We start from the raw sequence: 16,191 nt of genomic DNA, 5'->3' as shown, positions 1-16,191 counted from the left end.
TTACTTATTTTCAAGATTGTTGGGACTAAGTGTGTAAAAATCATAAGGGATTCATTGCAATAAATTTGTGGAAGATGAATATGTAACACTAATTCATAATAACACCTAGAAACTTATGACTTCTTCTGCCAATAGCAATATCATAGGTTGCAAATAGCTATTTATAACCAAATACAACTCATATGCTACAATCTCTAAATATGAAACCAGAGTTGTGGGTATTTGACTTTTCAAAACCATTTAGTCCTATAGTTGAACCTATAACCATTTGTGTCATTCAAACCTTTTCTAAAAACTAGTTATTCTAGGAAATAGACATCTACGGTGACTTAGAAAATATCTTTATGAGCTGAAACAAGTTTCAAGAGCTTGGCATCAAAAGCTTCGCTCATTTTTCACACAACCATACTTTCAATTCATAGGGAGTGACATCTCTCTATTTACTAAATTCGATTCAACCACTACTTTATACATTCTTTTTTATGTTGTTGATGTCATCATCACAAGTAACTCATCTTCGGCCATAAACAAACTCACTTAAAAGGAATGGATGATCTTCATTACTTTCTTGACATTCAAGCTCAAAAACTCTCCTCAAACTCTCTTTCCCCAACTCAGACTAAATATACTAATGACCTTCTTCACAAAGCCAATACGAATAATGTCAATCTCATGCCTACATAAATGGCCAATAGTACATTTTTCCCTTACATGAAACTCTAGATTTTTATGGTCTCTTTGTTGTGCATTTTTCGTGTTGTCTGAGATACGTCTGATCTTCATTACATGACTCATGTCAATCTACATTCCTATGAGCAACAACTTCAACATCCATACTATCTTGGTATCTAAGCACTTGTATCAATTATTCACATTTTAACTAAAATAAATATTGAGTAAATAATAGGAAATCACATAACATACATATAGCAATAAATTGCGACCGTGATTTAAAACCTTGATCCAATGTACGTAGTATTACATATGTTATTGTTCTTCTTTTGGCAATGCATATTGCCATAGGATTTCAGAAAGAGAAAAAGAACAACACCATTCAAAACAGAATTGAAAATCCAAGCTCCAATTCCATTACACCCACCTCTCAACAAATGCAACCAAAGAACACTAAAATGACAAACCAAATTACAACCCAACAAAACCATTTGACAATTCACCGTACACGAAAGGTTCTTACTTGGCAAACCTATTTCAATCTAAAACCTAAACCTGTAAACCAAACAATAAACCAAAGACGAGAACAAAACCCCAAGAACCTGAAAAGACTGTGAAAATTCAAGCCATAGAAAATAACTTATCAAGAGAATAGAATGGTTGAATTGACAAAAAACGAGAGTTTCCGGTGACGAGAAATGGCCACGTGGGGCCCCATGATTGGGTGGGACTTCATGGAAACCAAATAATAGATGGATGATTTATGAGAAATACTTGCATGGATACGAACCTAAATCCTTATTTTTAGGCACAACCAATAAAAAGTGAGAAAATTGACTTTGTTAAAAATTTAATTTTGTTTTTAATTGCTATCATGGGGGTGGTTGGTTTAATGGAGGAGAGAGACAATTTTATTTTATTTTTTTAATTAATAAAAAAACATGATTGGTTGTGTGTAAATCCATGTGTTACGGTTGTGTCCACCTAAGAATTTCTCATGATTTATTAGCCAATATTTCAGTCTCTATTATTTGATTTTGGTATATCATTCTTGCAAGTGGGTTTGTGTAATCTATCATATAAGAAAAGTCTACATTTGGGACTTTCTTAGGCTATCCACATCAGCAACTCTTCTCTCAATTTTCCACGTCACTTTTCTCAATTTTATGCTCATGCTACGACGCTTACACTTCTCAAATTGCAGTTACGTATCCTCTTTCTCCTATTCATTTCACGTTACAAACTTCCTCCAAATTCTCTTCATCAATTCATTTCACGTTACAAACTTCCAGCGGTTACTACTCTCCACATTCATCTTCCCCAAATTCTAACCCTAAATCAAATACTCAGTATTTCACACAACCTTTCATCAACCCTCATCACAACCATCACCACAAATTCATCATTGGACCGCAACAGATTCACAACGTGCGGAGCACCGTCATCGGTAACAAATCTTCAGCAGCAACGATTGTAATCTGATATACAACGACATCATCAGAAAATCACGGTTGCGACATCAGATTCACGAACAACAATTTGCTGATCCGCCAACAAGCTTCCATTCACACCCTGATCGAAGCAATTATTGGGTTTTGTTTGAATTTTCAGATAAGGTTTGTTTTTTGAAATTTTCAGATAAGGTTTGTTGTTTGATGCAGATTAGATAGATTCTTTTCATGTGCATTTTATGATCGATTTTGCTCTGCTTTTGTATTTTTAAAGATTTGGTTTTTAAGATTGTGGTTGATTGTTGTGCATTTACGATCTTTCGGTTAAGATAAACATGTGTGAATGAGTATTGTCGTTTATAAGGGTTGATTAGTCTCTAAATTACTATCTTTGTGAAATTTGTTACATTGTATTTGCAGCTCTGTCTGGTGATATGAGCAAACTTCTCTTGGCAGCAAAGAAGATAAGAAGAGCAACATGTACATAATTTTGATTTTGTTTATGCTTTGAATTTCAGATGGCGATTCGTTTCAATTTGGGTTTCTCTGATTAAGCTAACGGTTCTCCAATTTGGAGGAACCATTGGAGTTTAAGGTTTAGCTTCTGTTTAATTTTCATTCAAGCTGTGCTCTGTGTTGCAACTCTAGAAGGATTTGGGTTTTTAGTAATAATAATTGATATAGAATATATTTTAATGTTGAGTTTTTTTTGTTACTTATTATGTTTATTGATGTGTTCGCATTGACTGTTTTTGGTGTAGAATTATGATGAAAATCAGTTGAATGAGGATATGCAAGAGGATCAGATGAACGATGTTTCACCTAAAGAGAATATGCTTGAAGATCAAATAAGTAATGAGTCGGAGGATCAATTCGATGAGGATTTTGATGAGGATCAACATCAGTTTGCTGAGGATATTCACGAGTAACCAAGGAATCTGTGCAAAATGATTTTCTAGATCGGATGAATGAGGTTTTTAATGAGTATACTAGGAATCTGCACCAGAATGCAGTTTTTGAGCATGTTTACCATTGTTTTTCTGTCTCATCTCTTAATAGGGTAGGTCATTGAATGCTTCTCGAATATAATGCTTTTATCATCATTTAGAATCTAATTGTTAGTATGGATCCTCATTCTAAAACATTCAATAAGACTAATTCTTTCTTCTTTGATATTTTTGGCGGTCAATTCTTGAAAACGGTGATAAAAGTATGTGCAGTGCACTAACATCTTACTTGGTCACATTTTATTCTTTGTTATCATACTTTGTGAAAATTTTGATAGCTAATGCAAATTTCTTTTTTCTTTCAGTTATTAAGCCTGCTTCTGCTCTAGATCGACTCTGTAAGCTTATATTTGTCACTCAAGTTTCAACAATTTGAATATTTGAATTCATACTCTAACTCTGGCTTAAACCTTGCAGTGCGTATGAACATTGAATATCCAATGTTATTTGAACTGAAAAATTCTTCTACTGATAGAACTACTCACTGCGGAGTTTTGGAGTTCACAACTGACGAAGGGACTGTGTTCTTACCGAATTGGGTATATATGTTTTCCCTTTGTTATTCGTATTTATTTTGTTTTACTTAATCGAGTAACCATTTTTATTAACAGGTGCAATGTTTTGTTGTAATATTCAGATGATGGAAGATATGCTCTTACAGGATGGAGACACTATATCTCTGAAAAACACAAGTCCATAAAAGGAAAGTTTGTGAAGCTGCAGCCTCACACCAAAGATTTTTAGATATTTCTAATCCAAAAGCCATATATGAATTGAAGCAGCCTGCAAGTCGATGTCTGAGTTAGTGTCGTATCGTATCGACCTGTCAGTGTGTGTATGTCGTGTTTCCGCTATCTGTGTTTCATAGGTTACAACAAATGTCAAAACTTCTCCCGATTCTTTGTTCTTTCTCTTTTACTCATGTTTGTTCATTTTCATTATTGAGTTTCGAACTGCTTCGATTTTGTTTTTGATTTAAGATTTGTTGTTTCAGGTTTGGTGATGTTGGCTCACGCGGAAGGGGGAAGATTCGTCGGCGGTGGTGAGATTTATGGGTTTGGTTGAAATCAGTGTTTATCTTCTTTGTTATCATACTTTGCGTCTTTTTCTTTCTCGCAAACTTAATGTAGCATTATGTTGAATTGGCTGGTACGTTGTAATTTGGGTTGAATTGTTGAATTTTCTGCTACTTGGCTCATGAAATGATGCATGCTTGGCTTAGACTGCATCTCTGCTTTTTTGATGTTGCAGGTTTTGATGCAAGCTTGGAAAAGGTTGTTGATTTCGGTCTATCAAGGTCAGAGCCATGTTTCCTGAAAATCAAACAACAATGCCTGCACAAATCAGTACCTCTCGGGTAGTGAATTTACGTTAACGTTACAAATTACAATTAGCTTTACTTTTTGAGTTAGGATTCTCTATCGTCGCAGTTTTTCATTTAAAAATTACAATTAGCCTACTCTGACATTGTAACATGTGCTAACATGTTCTGGTGGCTAGCTGAAAGCGATGGCCGAATCGTCTTGCTTCCGAACCAGCATTGCGGTTAAGTATTTCTCAGATGATTGGCCAACTAATAGTGAAAAGGAAACTTTTGAGAAGTTTGTATTCACCAAGACTCAGAAGATAAGGTTGTATTATAGTAATAATCAAAATAGTGCTGCAGATGCTGGTTTATCTTTTGTATGCAATGAAGACTCTTTAAGATAAGGTTTTTTTATAGTAATAATCAAAATACTGCTATAGATATTGTTACTGTTGACTTATCTAAAAGTGTTCTGAAAAGTGATCATTGCCCTGGATGTCAAAATTCAAGATTGCAGAACCGAAATTTTGCAAAAAGTAATTTCGAGGAACGAAGAGGGCTTTCGTTGAAATTCGCTACTACAAATCCGAATCACAATGCTGGAACTACGTCGACGCCACCATCGAAAGATAAGTGTTTCTCTAAAATGTTGCAAGGTATTTCAAATTTAACTATTTGAACTATTTGAACTTATCTACTGAAATAAGCACGCGTGAAATTGTTTGGATGAGCTTTTACTAACAAATTATGTCCATAAGCTTTTTCAAAGCTGTTTGGATGGGCTTTTAAAAACTGATAGGGACTGAGTTCGTTTGTATGAATGTGCAAGGCTGAACATGGAACTGTTATGTTAGTCAAATAAATGGTTAGTCTAAATGTTAAGACTAGAAATTGTTAGGTTGTTATTTGACAGTTAGAGAAATTGTTAGTTGTGTACATTTTTGTTTGTTAGTAGTTTTGAGAAATGCAGACTTCTAATGTTTCTCTAATCTGTTCATAGGCAACACAAGAAGTTGATTCACAAATTCTGTTGACTATAGTTGAAGAATTTAAACATGTTGTATCTACTGCAAAGATGGCATTTCCAGCATGACGTAACACTCCGGTTACGACACGTCAACGTGTTATGTTAAAGCTCCAGGAGCTCATTTGCAGAGATACGATGAGCATCTTACGACATTAGACAACGTGGTGCATTCTTTTGTGAATATAGACACCTTTTTTTGTCATGCTTACTGTTAGTAATTTTTTATTATCTTTTGACTTTGTATTTGTTTTAGGATAAACTTGCTTTTAATGTGACCACTGAACAAGGAAAGACACTGAAGGATGCACAAGGCGAGATGTATTTCGTGGCTTAGGTTGGTCTTTATCACTTAGGGTGGTCTTTATCATAATTGGAATGGTTCTTAAATTGTGTTGTATGATGCTATATATATATATATATATATATATATATATATATATATATATATATATATATATATATATTTTTCATAAATCCAATGCAGTAGGCCAAAAATGTTGCAGCTCAGTAAGAACTATAGCAGTCAAAACCTCACTTTCGATTCCTCCAAAATACTGTTTAAAGCTATAGGTAACATGGAATGATTTCGGGTCTGCCATAGTATTGAATGAAAAATCCTTTTTTTTTTTTGATAAAAAAAAATTAATAATATATGCAAGTCGGTTACGTCCCGAATACAAGGAACCATTTATTACTAAATTAATAGGTTTGAAAGTTTCTTACTGATTGTTTTCTCCATCTCTCATAAATTAATAATAATAATTAATAATATATGATTACATATAAGTGTGTTTTTATCCATGATGATGGTCAATTTGGACCATATTTCTACATACAATAAGTTTCATATTATTTCAAATTTAAAACAAATTATTAATATATGAAATTAATTGACTCATTCAATTTATAATTATGTAATTTATTGTTCATTATTTTTGTTGATGCAATATTAATTTTCACTTTAATAGTATTTATTCTAATTTATTATTATTTTTCATGCACACTATTATCCATCACTCTATCACACTAACTATTTACTATTTTATTTATTCATATTTATTAATGAGTAATCCAATATTTCTTTATTCAAAATTTAATCAATTATTTTAAATCCAATTAAATTGTAAACAATCGTAGCCTAAAAAAATATAGAATTTTTTTTTTTTTTAAAATGCAACCTCATTATTAGTATTACTCAAGCTAAGCACCACTAATACATAGCAAACAATATATAAAATAAATAAATAATACTCATAAACAAAATTACATATATAATTATGTTTCAACCTTTTAATTTACTTATATTACATATGTGTATAAAAGAAAACTTACAAATAAAAAATTAATTAATTCTATTAATATATCATGTGTAACCTAGACTAATTAAATAAAAATATTAAAAAATAATAAAAATTGTTAACTAACACATAGAAAGTAGAAAATATAACACTATTATTTTTTTTCTTATTACTATTTCTAGATATTTTATCAATTAAAAATTCTAAAAAAATTATATAATTCTTACATAACTTATGCATTAATATAATAATGTATTTATAAAAATAATTTTGCAAAACATCTAAAAATATACATATTAAAAATATATCTAATTTATTATGATTGAATCAAATTCAATATTTAGATATAAATTCAGTTCGTTATTTTCATTGTCTTCATTTTGTATTTAAAAATGAATCCTAGATATATGCTTAACAATAATATCAACCTCCTAATTCTATTTTTATGGTAGTCTGTTTTTTTCACAACTTAGCCTATTTATTAATAATAAATGAATCATAAATTCTAATTAACCCAATTCTATTATTTATTGTAATATTTATTTAATATTTCATTATCATTCGTAATTTTATAAAAAAACCAATCCATTGAATTTTCATGATTATTTAATCAATTTTATAAAAAAATTACATTTGCGTTTTGTATATTACATAGTGTACGCAAAAAAAAATAACCTCCTATTTTTTGCAGATAACAAAGTTTAAAAAAAATTTAAAATAAATCACAATTATTTATTTTTAAGAGATACTTTTGTGAAAAAATAATTAATTATTATAAGGTTAAATTTTCTCGATCTTATTTCATTCAATATTAAGGTACAAATCTAATTCTTTATTTTCATTGACTTTTTTTTTGTTTTTAGAAATGAATACTTAATACTATATATGCGTAACAATAACGTGAACTTTCAATTCTAGAATTTTATCATAGTATTTATTTCATATTTTATAATATAAAAAACAAATAATAAAAAAAATTGAATATCAAACTTTATAATTTTTGTAAGAGAATAATTTATAGTATATTTATAAAATAAAAAACAAATAATATTATATTAAAATTGATTAAAAATAACTAAATTGACTTTTGGATTAAATTTATAGAGGACATCCTCATTTATAATTTACTAAATGCATTTTACACTAATTACATTTATGGTGAGTGTATTTGGATTGATTTGATCGCATAGAGGTCATATATTTTCTGCGATGGAATGGTTGAACCATATACAACAGTATAATTTAGAACATTAATTAAAAAATTAATTTAAATATAATTTATGTTACTTTATAACACGTATAGTACAAATAAATTCTCAGTTTTACATTTTTAATACTATTAGTTTATTCTTAAAGTATAAAAAATTTAATATATACATTTTAATAAACTATTTATATTTTAAAATATCAATAAATAATATAAATATAATAAATGTATTTATTGATACTATGTTTTTTAAATTATGTAAAATAAATTAATTGATGTATTTAAAGTAATCTTTATTTTAAAATAATAGTTTTATTAATACAAAATATTAAAAGTAATAATTTATTTATATTTATAATTATTAAATTAATATGATTTTATATATGAGAAAATAGGTGATGCACTGACAGTGTAAAATAGTTTTACACTGTCAACCAATCACAACCATGTATCCAATTCCATAACACTTTAATCTTTAAAAAAATTTAATGACACGGCAAATTGGTTGTTTTTTATTGGATGACAGTGTAAAATTGTTTTACACTGTCAGTGTATATCCATTAAACCCTTTATATATTTTCAAGAGATTTTAATTTTGGAAACATTTTATGTATACATTCCATTCTATAAAAAGATTTTTACATTATTGTTAATTATGAATTATCAAATTATTACATTATTTAATTTAATTATATTTAAATGGTTCATGAATGGTCATTCTAAATAATAAAAAAATTTGAATATGAAACTTTATAATTTTTGTAAGAGATTACAAAGTATAATTTGGAACGTTGATTAAAAAAATTAATTTAAATATAATTTATGTTACTTTACGACATAACAATAAAAACAAATTCTCAATTTTACATTTTTAATACTATTAATTTATTCTTAAAATATAAAATATTTAATATATACATTTTAATAAACTATTTATATTTTAAAATATCAATAAATAATATAAATATAATAAATTTATTTAGTGACAAATTAAAATATTGAATATTAATGAAAACATAAATTTATTGATCAAAATATTGTATATTAAACGGAACATGAAGATATTGATCAAACTATTGAATATTAACGGGAACATGGAGATATTAATTAAAATATTCAATATTAACGTGAACCAATGTTAGTGAGTTGAAAGTAAATGTGAATAAGTTTATTGCATTGGACAATCGACATTGTGTGGTCAATTCTTTATACAGGTCATATTTTGTTCTACTATTGGTAAAACATTAATCATTTAAGTCAAATAGTTGATCTTTCCAATTTTTATTCAGGTCATATTTTGTTATACTATTGGTAAAACATTAATAATTTAAGTCAAATAATTGATCTTTCCAATTTTTATTGCATACTACTAATAAAACAACCTATAAACTTTATTTTCTTAATTCCTTTTTATTTTCAATATTCAATTTTTTAATATTAGTATTTTTATAACTTTTTTAATTTTAACCCAAATTTAATCTTCTACTAATACCTTTTACTGATAATTTTTTTTGAATATTAAGGGGAACAAATTTGAATTTGAAATATTAACGGGAACACGAAGTTATTGATCAAAATAATTAATATTAACGGGAACACAGACTTACTGATTAAAATAATGAATATTAACGGAAACATGAAGTTACTGATCAAAATATTAAATATTAACGGGAACAAATTGGAATATTAACGGGAATACAGATCAAAATAATGAATATTATCGAGAACATGAAGTTACTGATCAAAATATTGACTATTAACGGGAACATGAAATTACTGAATAAAATATTCAATATTAACGAGAACATGAGTTACTGATCCAAATATTGAATATTAACGGGAACATGAAGTTACTGGTCCAAATATTAAATATTTAGGGGAAAATAATGTTTATTAATCAATATATCTCAAACTTTGGCACAACCTATTGAAAAGAAATTTATATATTTTACACATTTGTTTTTAGGATATTTACTTCTGTAATAATATCTATATTGAACAAAATAACATTTTCCCTATCATCTTTTATTTTCCTCAATCACAATGCGCGAAAACGACGGGTAAAATATTGAATATTAACGGGAAACGATGTTAATATGTTGAAAGTAAATGTGACTATGTTTATTGCATTGAACCATCAACTTTGTGTTGTGTATTGTTTATGCATGTCACATTTTGTTATTATATTAACCTCTGGGCCCAAACTCTTAATAAAATATTTTTCTTTTTCAAGCAACTTTTATTATTATATTAACCTCTCCCCTCAAAATTTATTTTCCCTTATATTCTTTTATTTTCCTCAACCACAATGCGCGAACACGACGGGTACCCGTGCGAACGCACGGGTAAGACACTAGTTTTGTATGGTAAGAAGAATATTTGGTAGTTGATAAGAAAAAAATGAGAGTGTGAATGAGGAATATAACTTAGACCAAGAATGAGAATGAAATAAACATGGTCATCATTGACTTATTGGTCAAGTCTATGTTTTATAGTTTTATAATGTCTTGTGGTGCATGTAAGTGAAGACTTTATATATTTTTATGCCACCATTTATGACTAAAATGAATGTTATTGATTGGACAATTGTTTGTGATGAATATTTCTTGGTAGTATCATAGTCATTAGGGTGAAAATAAGTTAGGTTAGGTTAAGCTTTATAAGATCTGGACTTGACTTACAATAAATTTATAAGGCCTGAGCCTGACCTATGGCCTACTATAGACTCGTTTTTTCAGTCTGGCATGGCCTTTTTAAAAGACTGGTCTAGCAGCCGAAAAACCTATTTAAAAACCTCTTTCTTATTAATGTTTTCAATTAGTTCATATTATTTAAGAAACCTTATAGATCGCATATATATGAACATTTAGACCGACCTATTTAGCATTTTTTTCCTAATATATATGCATATATAGACCAGTCTATTTTACACTTTTTCTAATATATATGCATATATAGGCCAACCTATTTAGACTAATTTTAATGTATATGAAAATATAGGCCGACCTACAAGGCTTCATAGGCTTTTAAAAAGCCAAAGCTTGACTTTTTTATCAAATAGGTCTGACTTGGCATGACCTTAAGTAGGTTAGGATATAAGCCCCTGTAGGCCGGCCTGACCTATTCCCACCCCTAATAGTCATGATGGCATGGGGCACTATGAGAAATAAAGTCATGAATTAACTCATGGGTTAGCCTAATGGTTGAGTCTCATGACAAGGATTTCGACATTCTTACAATATTTGTCACTCCCTTGCAATCTCTTTTAAGAAACACCTTATTTCTATAAGGTCCGATCCTACTACGTAGAAGTAGCAGACTCTAAAATATAGATAGGGGCATATTTAAATATTATATATTAGTATGGCTAAATTTGAAAAGTATGAGCTAAACTATAAGAAAAAAAATATTATTTAATAAAGTACATATACAATGAAAATCGCATACTATCCATTTTTTTAAAATAAGTTAAAATAACATCAATGTTAATTTTTCTAAGAACATCTCTTTCAATAAAAGTTACACGACGTTCGTTTAACCATTGATCACTCGTTAGAGAATCGGTGGATTAATTACTTGTTTTTTACTTAGATAAAACAATGCCATTCTGATAATCTTTTTAAAATATAAAATGAAAATAAAAGTATATTTTGTTCAAAATTTATTTGGAACAATTTTCCCTCCTCAGAATTAAATTTATTAGACAAATTATTTTGTGATTCATTTTATGTTGCAATTAGACTTTTGTTCAAAATTTATTTGGATTTATATTTTGTACTATTTTATCGTGTCGATGACAATATTTAGAACTTGAGTTTAAGGGATGGACTTGTAAAATTATGATATTTTAAAAATTTGGAATTTAGTAGGTGATGTGATATTTTTTAGAGACTAATTCATCAGAATTATAGAGATCGATTTATTCAATCGAGCTATCCGATTTAATCTAATTTAATCATGTGGTTTGATCAATGACTCAATGGTTCGACTAATAAACCACTGACTCAATATACTCACTTGTCTAATGACCAGTTCGATTTTTAGAACATTGAATAAGAGAAAGACTTGTCATGAGAGAAAAAACAAGTGAATCGATAATATTTTTTACTTGAGGGCGAGCATTATGTGGTGTCTCATTGAAATCAAAATATCCAGGAAGTGGTGTAGACTGTTGAGAATATATAGCAAGTGTAGTAGTGGCAGAAATAGTCCCACATTGAAAAGTAATATGGGGACTTGAACATTTATAAGTGGAAGAACCCACTCACCTATCACCTTAAGGTTTTGGGTGAACATGTGGTGTCTCCCTCATAAACTAATAAGTGGTATTAGAGTCTGGTTCGACTTTGTGTGAAACGTTGGATTTATAAGACTAATTTTGGTATAGTTTTTCGTGATCCCTAAAGACTAATTTTGGTCTATCGCTTCTTCATTTCTCGATCTACATCGTGGATAAAAGAGTGTTTAGAAAGAGAGGCTCTTATTTCCTTAGTAACACTTCTCTTTTCCATCATAGTGTATTCAACGACTTGGTTTTTGATTTAAACGAGAATAATTTGTGGAATTTCACAAGAATCAATAATATTCTCACATGCACTATTATTGTTTTGTTGTGGAACAAGAATTGTAAATAAATAGAGATGGCGAACTCCTAATGTGTTGGTGTAGGTCTAAAAACCGGTTCTACAAAGGTGGACTTGCAAGATTAGCACTTCAACAATCAAATATAATTTTTGTGGTGTTCCAATTAGGCAATCTGATAAATAATTTTTTTTTGCCTTATTGTAGATTTTGCCCTTCCTTCAACTTTGCATTTTTTTTTTTTACATTTTAATGTTATGAAGTTAGGAGGGGTGTTCGCGGGCCGGTTTGATTTGGTTTTGAGAAAATTCGATACCTAGACCGATTAAAATTAAATAGATTGGTTTGAATTGGATTTGTATATTTTTACGATAAAGGCCAAACCCAATCAAACCGAGAAACACCAGATTGGTTTGGGTTGGATTGATCAGGTAGATAAAAAAATGCAAAAATATTTGAAAAAAAACTTATTTACAGAAATTAAATTTTTATAATAATATAAAAAATATAGTATTAGTAGTGTTCAATTGTAATATTAGATTAGCAATTTTTGAATATCTAATATAAAAGTTTTTGAATCTAGAATTAGTCACTTGAGTTAGTACGATAATGAATGTGTTTCATAGTTATGCTCAATTACCACATTATACTAAAAAAATTCTAATAACAAACTAAAATAGCATAACTTGTCTACATACAATATTTCACTTTTTTCTTCTTAAAGTTGAATGTTGGTAGTAATTTCTATGCTAATTAATTATGGTTGATTTGAGTTAGCTTTGCAGGTAGAAAATTAGAAATCCGATGTCCGAACCAATTGTCATTGAATTTTATTGATTTAGTTCAGTTCTTGTCCGAAATAGAAAAATATCCGACTCAAATACTATAGTTTGGTTTGGATTATGATTTGGTTTGTATTTACTCGAAACAACAACGAACACCCCTAAATGAAGTCTAGCATCACTCTTTTGTTCTTTAAATTTTTTTACAATTTCCTTTTATCATTAAAAAAAAAAGAAAAAGTAGAGCACTCCAATTTTCTAAAATTCTTTTTCTAAAATAATTGCGATGCAGTGTTCTTTTCTCCGTCAATTAATTATTTCTTTGAACAATTATCATTTTTTTCATGAAACCATTTGAATAATCTAGTAAATCTACTCGTACTTGGAATTTGCAGTCAAAATAATTTAACGCGTTAACAGACAATAACAACTACTAATAGATAAACACAGCTGGAAAATCAAAACACTTATTAAAAATAATACAACTACTAATTTAAAATTAATAAAATAATTTTCTTGTTAATATTCCGCGGCTGCCCAACCCGAAACAAGGTCATTTTTCTCCCTTGGCAATTTCTACTATTTATACTTTTTCTCATCACGTGCATGAAAAAACAAAAACCAAATAATAATAATAATAATAACTCATCACTTTCTCTTTTGAAGTTTTGACTTCAAACATCCATCGTTTCTTCACCGTTTTCTTTCTAAGGTTCGTAACTTCTCTTCTCTTCCATCAACCGTTTTTCATTTCCACAATTTTTTTCTTTCGAATTATATTAACTTATGATAAACCTTGATTAATTTCATAAATAATTTCAGTTTTTCTGTTAAAATCGTTGTCTAATTCGGTGTTATAATTGAATTGAAATTTGAATTAGGGTTGTTATTATCGTTGTTTTCAATTTCAATTTGAATCATGTATTCGTTCCTTATCGATTTTGTTAAATCTTCAACAAAAATTAGGTTTCGTTGATTCTTCCATGAATTACTTGTATATTATAATATTGATACCATAGATCTAATGTTTTTTAGACAGAATTAAGTTTTTGTATATAGGGGCTGTTTGGATTTACTTACTCTATAACTGCTTATATGCTACAAGCACTTATTCTGTAAGTGCTTAATTAAACTGGTTATTATAGTTGGGATTTTATTTTATTTGATTTTACAGATGGCAAGTGGGTTTGGGGAATCAACAAGCAGGACACCCCCAAGCCCTCCTTACTCGAGCAACAATAATAACAGTGATGCTGGAAATTTCGAATGCAACATTTGCTTTGACTTAGCGCAAGATCCGATAATTACGTTGTGCGGTCATCTTTTCTGCTGGCCTTGTCTTTACAAATGGCTTCATTTTCACTCGCAGTCGCGAGAGTGTCCCGTGTGTAAGGCGATGGTTGAGGAGGAGAAATTGGTTCCTTTGTATGGGAGAGGGAAAACGTCGACTGATCCGAGATCAAAGTCTATTCCTGGTGTTAATATCCCTCATCGTCCTGCCGGACAGAGACCCGAAACTGCTCCTCCGCCTGAGTCGAATCCGTTTTCTCAACATGGATTTGGATTCACAGGAGGGTTGGGGGGATTGGGAGGATTTGCACCGGCAGCGACTACACGATTTGGAAATTTTACGTTTTCTGCAGGATTTGGTGGTTTTATACCATCTTTATTTAACTTTCAGATGCATGGGTTTCACGGCGGGGCCATGTATGGTGGAGCAGCTGGTTTCCCTTATGGGTTTTCTAATTCATTTCATGGTGGGCATGTTCATAGATATCCCCTGCCAACAGGTCAAGGACAACAAGATTATTATCTGAAGATGCTGCTGATGATTGTTATTTTTTGTGTGGTACTTGCTTTCATTATTGGATAGAGTTCAAATTACGGATAGAACCAGACTTAAGTTCTTATCGATCTTCCTGTGTGCCTTTTTTCATTATTTATTTTGTAACTGTGGGGTTGTTCATATCATACTCTCTTGTTACTCTTGTAGTTTGTCTCTAATTAGTTTATCGATCTTGATTTGCATCCTCATGTAAAATTTCATTTCAAGATCACGAAAACAAATGCAGATATAGATGTTAGTTTGATGATTATTTACTGAATATATATAAACCTACCAGAGATGGTTATTGAAATAATAGTTTTCTCTGTTTTTTGTTGTCTCTTTGATAAATACTTCATGCTGTGGTAATTTTATGTGATAAATCATTTTGATATTTGCTGCTTATAGTCCATTAGCTTTATTGCTCATCAGGGTTATGCTTGTTAATTCATTTGCTCTTAAGGATTAGGATATAAGAAGACGAGCATTGACGGAATGGTTAGAGTTACTTCTGCCTGACTAGGCGGTCACATGTTCAAGTCAGCTTATTGCAAATGTAAGGTACGGTTGCCGATAATAGATCAACAATGGGTTTGACCCTTCTTTGGAAGTCCTCGTCGCCTCTTGTGCTGCTGTTGCAGATGAGGGTAAACATATGCATTATTGATTTTATTTTTTACTGCAAAGAATCATTTCTAATGCCTATGTAATCATGTTGTATTTCATAATTTGTTAATTTCTTTACAAGGGTGTTGTGTACTACATTGGTTTGTGGTAAGCATTCTAGTTCAAATATGTAATGTCATTTGGCACACTGTGCTACCCTGACCTCAATTCTGAAGGTCTTGCTCTCCGAAAGAGTCTCATTGTATGTTTGGTTTAGTTTTTGAAAGAGGCAAAAACAATTCTTGATGCGGAGAATTCATTTTGGAATGATTTTGAAGTGTTTGGTTCTTCTAAAGTAGAATTGATTATGCTACCAAAATTAATTTTACTTGAAGCTAGAATTTGTAGTTTTTGAGTTTAAACATGATT

General features: G+C 29.7%; 1 protein-coding gene and 1 long non-coding RNA gene across 21 annotated transcripts; both read left to right on the top strand.

The window, feature by feature from the left end:
• Positions 1–1,806: 1,806 nt before the first annotated feature.
• Positions 1,807–6,467, top strand: LOC131596577 (uncharacterized). Of its 20 annotated transcripts, none has more exons than XR_009282349.1 (11): positions 1,807–2,288; positions 2,544–2,718; positions 2,885–3,183; positions 3,436–3,468; positions 3,548–3,669; positions 3,768–3,998; positions 4,125–4,487; positions 4,631–5,301; positions 5,437–5,624; positions 5,717–5,797; positions 5,948–6,467. It is a non-coding gene; the product is annotated as an uncharacterized LOC131596577 (long non-coding RNA). The 20 variants fall into 20 exon arrangements; XR_009282344.1 differs by having other exon boundaries at positions 5,437–5,627; XR_009282336.1 differs by having other exon boundaries at positions 5,437–5,797.
• Positions 6,468–13,883: 7,416 nt separating this feature from the next.
• On the top strand, positions 13,884–15,472 carry LOC131596575 (uncharacterized). The gene is made up of 2 exons (XM_058869272.1): positions 13,884–14,043; positions 14,506–15,472. The coding sequence occupies exon 2, from the start codon at positions 14,506–14,508 to the stop codon at positions 15,202–15,204; it is 699 nt and encodes a 232-aa protein (XP_058725255.1). The 5' UTR covers positions 13,884–14,043; the 3' UTR covers positions 15,205–15,472.
• Positions 15,473–16,191: the final 719 nt, after the last annotated feature.

The sequence above is a fragment of the Vicia villosa genome, linkage group LG4 (genome assembly GCF_029867415.1).
Source record: "Vicia villosa cultivar HV-30 ecotype Madison, WI linkage group LG4, Vvil1.0, whole genome shotgun sequence".
Lineage (NCBI taxonomy): Eukaryota > Viridiplantae > Streptophyta > Magnoliopsida > Fabales > Fabaceae > Vicia > Vicia villosa.
Note: the sequence above shows the minus strand (reverse complement) of the source record. Positions and strands in the feature narration are given on the sequence as shown.